The following is a 7,220-nucleotide window of genomic DNA, read 5'->3' on the forward strand; positions in this document are numbered from 1 at the left end:
GTGCCTTAACCACCTGGCCATGCCGGGCCATAAGGGAAAGTAAGCAAAAGTCTTTAAAATTAATCATATTATAGCTATATCAAAATGTCAGAGTTTTAATATAGCTCTAAACAGTTACTGATTTTACAAAAATCTGCGTACATTGTTCTTATTTATAGTGCCTTCTGGTTGTCAGGTAGGTTGATATATAATTAACGCTTTTGGGGTATAAGCTAAACAGTCTACCAAACAATTACCAAATATCAATGTCAAAATAACGAGCGACTTCTACCGTCAACGCCAATAATATTTCACTGAAGCGTCTTTGTTCTCTTTTGTTATTTTTTAAAATTAGAATTCATTCGCTCAGTTTCAAAGTTACATATTTACTTAACCATTACTTTTGTACATACTACTTCCAGGCTTTCCCTATAGCAACAACTGAGACTTGCTTTATCTAATATTGTTTCTATAATTCTGAAAATGATAAGATAAGAAGCCAATTCATTCGGAAAACAAAAATCATTAAATGATGGTGGAATATTTGATGCGTGAAAGTAACTCTAGTTTTGCCAAAGTAAATTGATGTAAATAAAAAAAAATATCGTTTACATTCAAAAATTTGCATAAACGTCAATTATAAACGAAATTTAAAATTTTGACGTCCTCCACAAACAAATAATTATAGCTAAAGTGCCTTCTTCAATTCGGAAAATGCTATAATTTTTAGTCTACCTAAATTTATTGGTTAACACTTTATAAAGAACCAGTTTATGAGGTACAGTAACATAGTAGTAACATTTATATTTTAAGACACATTCATTATAATGTCAGCAGTCCTTATATGTGGTTTAAGACTTAATCGGGGCTTTATCAGCTTGTCTAAAAACTAATTGAAATGCCTCAATATAATGGGAAAAACACATTAAATATATATTTTAGCGTGACCTAATAGAAATTATCTTTTAAACTAAACATCAAATTTATTATTTATAACACAACTAACTATATAGCTTTTGTGCTTATCCCGGATGATAATGTTAGTTACACCATTTGGGTCATGCTACTCGAATTTGTCATATATTTGTATATATCTTTTACGTATATATACTTTATCCTTACGAGAAACAGGAGAAAAACAAAGGATTTAAGAGCTGTGCCTAATAACATGATAGACAGAGACTACAAAATAATTGTAACAACTGCCAGGAAACAGAAGAACAACAGCAAGAGGAAAACGAAAACCAATCAATAGATGCACAGGATTTAATAACTGAAGAACGAAATTACAAAGCATCAGTATAACTAAGAAACAGGACAAAAATAAGAGATCCAAGAGCTGTGCCTAATAACCTGACAAACAGAGATAACAAGATAATTTTAACAACTACCAGGAAAGAGAAGAAGAACAGCAAAAGGAAAACGAAAAACAATCAATAAATTCAACAACTGAAGAACGAAATTACAAAACATTAATTAGAAAATTGACTGAAGTAGCAATATCAACAAGTAGAAAGAGAAGCTGAATCAGTTGAATATGAGTGGAAACAGGTGAAGAACGCCCTTTACTATACAGCGGCATGGTTCTGCAGAATATAGAGAGGAGAGATCACAAATAACACAGGGTGGTGGAGCAAGAAAGCTTAAGAAGCAATACACATCAAAAGAACAAGTATAAGCTGTGAGCAAATGCTAAAAATGTAGAAGATTATGTGGAATACAGGCTTTCCAGAAGGCCTGCTAAAAGAATCACCAACAGAGCATGGACAGAATCATGGCAAGGATTTGGTGATGAGCTTACGAACAAGACAAAAGTGTACCATCAAAGAATTATATAAGACTGTCGAAACAATTAATAAATAAACGCAACGTATGACCCCACAGGATTGTTAACAGCAAAGGTGGAACTCAAGTTAGTAAATCTGAAGAAAGAGTACTCTAAAGATCTACCTCACTCCCTCGGAAATAGTAGAGCGACACACAAAATAAGATCAGAAAGTTGAAGATGACGAACCATACCTACTATTGAGCGAAGTCATAGAGGCGATCAGGATAACACAAACTGGAAAAACTCCTAGCATTGACAACATTGAAGCAAAAATAATCAAAGCAACAGGAGCAACAGAAGTGAAATGGTCACATAGGGTCGCATAAGTGGCTTGTAAACAATAAGTACTAAATGATTGGCAAAGAGCTGTTAATATAACTATCTGGAAAAACAAACGAAACAATAGAGTTTGCACTAAGTATGAAGAAATGTCATTGCAAAGTCACACAGAAAGATGTTTGTCAATGTAGTCGTGAAAAGAGTGCGACCCATCATCGAACTTCAACTTCGAAAAGGCTTTCGACAGAGTTAACAGAAGCAAGTTGTGGGACATTCTCTCAAAGTTTGGTGTTTACACGTAAGCGACCGCCATTGAAAGAGCTCTATATAAACACAGCAAGAGTTGTATCAGAACAAAAACAGGATTAACGGACTAGTTCAATGTGTTCACAGGAGTTAGACATGACAGCGTACTTACTTTTCAGTTCCACTTCGACAACATCTATAAAGAATCGAATCAAGTAGACAAAAGATTGAATTAACTACTATTTATTGGGGACCACAGTATATTCAACTATGAGACAGACAATGTCCAACAACACCTTAATTAACTAACTGTAGAATATGTCAGGGAAAGCATGAAAAAAAGATCGTGTCAGTGAAAATCAGTTATCTAAAAATAGTGGCAGATGTGACTAAAAGAGACAGGATAAAATTTGAAGCCATCAATCAGATAAAAACTGGGACAGACCCCATTCTCCAGGCCATTCAAGTACAACAGATGAGATGGTATGAACATCTATTGAGATAACACCCAAAAACAACATTAGAAAGATCGACGGAATGAAAGCAAAGGGGATAACTCAAAGAAGGTGGATTGACGATATTAAAACATGAACAGGTTATTCACTTTAACTAGCCATCCAAGTGACTATAGTATGACTTTTTTATTCCTCAGACAACAACTGAAGTATAAGGAACTATAGTAAAATAAGATGCATAAGTCAGCAATGCCGGTTTGCTGTTCATAGAATTTATATGTTAAAACCTATTTCTCTATATCTGATGGTCACCGAACTTACACTTACTTTCAATCTGTGTATGGATATCATTTACAATAACTTGTAACTGGCCTATATTCATGTCAGTTAGAATTTGTCTGCTAAGCCGGTGTCGGCCGTCTGGGAGGGGAAATCCAACCTGTAAAAATAATTTGTAATGCTGATAATTGTTCGGTAAAATGTAAGAAACACTTCAATAAATATTTGTATAATACAGTAACAAAAACTATGACTTTATTAGATTAAAACGAACATAATTGGAAACAGGCATGAACGGAATGCCTCAAAGTTACATTCAAGTGAACACATTTTTCTTATTTTGCTTATGATTGTAATGTGTCAAGGTTCCGTTGCGAACGTAATGCTGATTTTAAACTATATGAATATTTTAGGTAAGTCGAAAGAGAAACTGCACGAAAAATCAATCCACCTGACCTTCCTTGCCAGATTTTAATTTTCTATCTAATTCCTAAGATAACGAAATCTATATTAATTTCATACTTGAAATAAATATGACAAATATAGAATCTGGAATTTGAAGTGGGTAAATAAAATTACTTAATCTTATATAAACAACTGTAATGTGTTACGTGTTTGTCTTACATTAATTTTTTACATACTTACAATTTCTGCAATTGGAGATTTTTTCTTTCTTTGTCTTTCTACTTCCATTTGCATTCTAGCCATTTCTTTTGCTTGAGCCAATGCCATTCTGGCCTCTGCTTGTAGCCGTGCGTGCCTTGTTAGGAAATCTTCCTCTGGATCTTTTTTTTCCGTTTATCTTCATCTTTCTTCTGAATGGAACACAAATGCCAACTTCGTGGTCGAGTAAATAAAAAGGATGGCCTCTCTCGTTTGGTGCCTAACAGTTGAGTTTCATTCGAACAGAGCTTCAAATATGCTTCTGACTTATTCTTGAAAAGAAAAAAAAACAGGTTTTATACTGCATGGAAAAAACACTAATAGTTCGAGAAATTTTCTTAGTTGTAAGGAACTACTACAACAAACAAACAAAATTCACTTACAACTGTTGCTGTATTATTTCATGATCAACCTACAAATCTTCACATGTAAGTTTTAATTTTCTATGTTAAGATTCTTCACCTCATTTTTTTTAATTGGAAAAAAAATGAAATTTAATACCACAGTTTACAGAACTCTGTACATTAAGTAGCTAGTTTAATATTTATAGTGCTAACTGTAATTTTGAAATTTTGAACGCATGATGAAGACTATCGAACTCGTACTGACCTTTTTTCGAAAGGAAATATCCTCTCCATCACCCAAAAGCAAAGTTTTATTTTTTGAACCTATCCGCATGTATTTATTTTTGTTTTTATAATTCATGTTCTCTGTATCATGGTCGCTGCCTTGTCCTTCTTGGTCACTTGCCGTCTCATTCATAAAACATATTTGGAGATTCATGCCACTCTGAAGTCGTGTAGTGAGATTAGGCTTTTTGGTTACTTTCTCGCCACAATAATAATCCTCGTTGTCCGAATCCATGGCTAGTTTCCTACGGATTTCTTCCCGATCTTGACGACGCTTAAGATTAATATACACATATATATATATATATGCTTTAGTAATATTAAACTAATTTTCAATACAAACAATCGAAATTAAAAAATTAAAATATAAAAGCGTTCAACGATACAACATTTTTCCAAACAGGAAAAAATGAAAATTTCTTCTGCTAAAACTGAACTTTTTTGTGGATCAATGTAACCTCTTTGGATAAAAAAAATCTACAAAATTAAAAAAAATATATATCCTCTTTATTTTATTTATAATGTCTCTCGTATATTGATAGACTTGTGTGAAAAAGTAATTTGTTTAACTCAAATTACAAAATTAAAATGAAGATTTATGTGTTGTAGTTGAATAATCTCCAAAGCTAGGCTAGTCATGATTTTTCAAGATAATTTTACTTTTACTTGGTTTCTTCTGTTTCTAGGTATTAAAATAAAGTATAAATATTTATATTAACGCGATAGTTCTCAATTGGGACAACTGGAAGTTTAAAGACTTCTAACGCTAAAATCCAGAGTTCGATTCTCCGTGGTAAGACAGCAGATAGTCCAATGAGGCTTTGCTCTAAAATAAACAAACAAACAAACGCAATGACGGATGTAAGCTCGGTGCATGAGAAAAATACACAACGTTAACTTGCCAACAATAAGTTTGAATTTGTTACTTTTGCTAAAATTGTTTACAAATATATAAAATGTACTATCAGTGTTTACCGCAGTTCAGATTAATAATTCAGTCACTCCTAATATTTATTTTCAGTCCATTTTGATAATAAAAAATAATCCGTCAAAATTTATATACATAGTTTAAGTGGAATCGAAGATTTTGTACTCGGCGAAAGAAAATTTGATGCACCTTAAAGAAAAAAGCAATACAAAACATTCTTAACGGAAACAAATATTAAAACCCTTTTTAGAAACAATAGGATAAGTAAGATTAGAGAAAGTAATGAAAGAGAAAACAAAAAGAATACCCAGTTGAGATAAGCGGAACCAATCAGAACAGAAGCTATCGTAAAATTAATAGGATGAAGGTTCTAAATAACATGATTTGATAAAGATAAACACAACGACCGGTTATCGATGTTTTCAGGTAACTGACGTAATTTAGGAAACAGTTAATTACAAGAAGTTAATTTTATGTAAAAAAAAAAATGACTCAATTAAGTAGACTGCAGATTTTGAAAATATAGGATTTTTTGTAAGTTTACAATTTAAAGGATTTTTTTCCTGGCAAAAACTAAACGCATGTGGCAGAGTAAGATAATGAAGATTTGGTACAGATCTATTGTTTGTTTTTAAACGCAAACATGCACAACAGGCTATCAGTGCTCTGCCGGGATCACACTCTAAATGTTAGTGTTATAAGCCCTCAAACTTACCGTTAGTTCACTAGGACAGTACATATTTTAAGCTGGAAAATTATCTTTTTGGAAGCATTATTTTTGTCTACAAATTAAATATCATAACAATACATTTTGTTAACTCCATCCATATAGAGTAATTTCCAAACAGCATTTAAACGTGTTCGTTGTTTTTTTTTTTAACTTTTAATAAATAATCAGTTTTTCGTAGGAAATTGTTTTATTCTATTTTCCGGATGTATTTTGTCCAGAATTTAAGTATTAAGGTTAATATTTTGTTTGTCTGCTTTAGAACAAAGCCATTTTGGACTATCTATTGTGTCCATCATGAGGAATCGAACCCCGGATTTTAGCGTTGTAAGTCCGTAAACTTATCACTGTCCCCCCCGGGGTCTAATATTTTTCCAAGCGTAATTTGGCATTTTTGCAGTATTAGTTTCAAAAACTCATAACGAAAATTACTAATATATGTCATTTGCGTTTAGTGAATATTTTTAAAAAAAGTATTGTGTGTCGAAGGTCAAAAAAGTAGTTTTTCATTTCTTTTACTTTGAAATGTCATTATAAAATATTTGTCAGCACAAATAGGTGCATCTCTGCAACTGCCAGAGGTGAAAAAAATTTTTGGTTTAACAAAAATCCAAGGTTTTGTATTCGAAGTAAAATCCTTGAATACATAAAATCTGTTTCACTTATTTAAGCCAAATACAGGTCTCTTAATTGATTAACAGGTATTAAATTAATTACACCTTATATGTATTTTTGAATACTTCAACCACAAAATAAATAAATAAATAAATAAATATATATATATATATATATAAAATTGTTCAAGTAGATATACAACTACATATAAGAGGGAATCCTCAATAGCCGCGGCTACTTGAAATTATTTTAGGCAGGATTAGAGTAAATTAATCTACGAGACCTTTGTTTTCTTTATTCGCCATATTTTTGTGTGCCAGCAATACCAAGCGTGGGGTGCGCACATCCCCGATTTAATTTTATTATTCATCTCTACCAGCCTACCCTCAAATTGAAATTCTTTAGGCAGAATTAGAAAATTAATCTATGAGACCTTGGGTGTGATAAAATACATCAATCGAAAGGGTATGACCTCATGAATCCAAAACTGTAATTAGATCTCAAGTCGGTCAAGAGATGATGGAGCTATGGACTAAAAGTCTGTACTTGAAAAAAACAAAACCAAAACTCAGAGCCGTTCTATGAGCCGTTA

The 7,220-nt window shown here is 32.3% G+C and overlaps 1 protein-coding gene across 1 annotated transcript in view; it reads right to left on the bottom strand.

The window, feature by feature from the left end:
- The window catches only part of LOC106471447 (homeobox protein 9-like), a 191,428-nt gene that overhangs the window by 2,039 nt on the left and 182,169 nt on the right, over positions 1-7,220 (bottom strand). The window contains 4 exon segments of the mRNA XM_022400907.1: positions 3,115-3,226; positions 3,712-3,860; positions 3,863-4,001; positions 4,339-4,632. Of these exon segments, the coding sequence (XP_022256615.1) occupies positions 3,115-3,226; positions 3,712-3,860; positions 3,863-4,001; positions 4,339-4,632 (694 nt within the window).

The sequence above is a fragment of the Limulus polyphemus genome, unplaced genomic scaffold, assembly GCF_000517525.1.
Source record: "Limulus polyphemus unplaced genomic scaffold, Limulus_polyphemus-2.1.2 Scaffold112, whole genome shotgun sequence".
In the NCBI taxonomy this organism is placed as follows: Eukaryota; Metazoa; Arthropoda; class Merostomata; order Xiphosura; family Limulidae; genus Limulus; species Limulus polyphemus.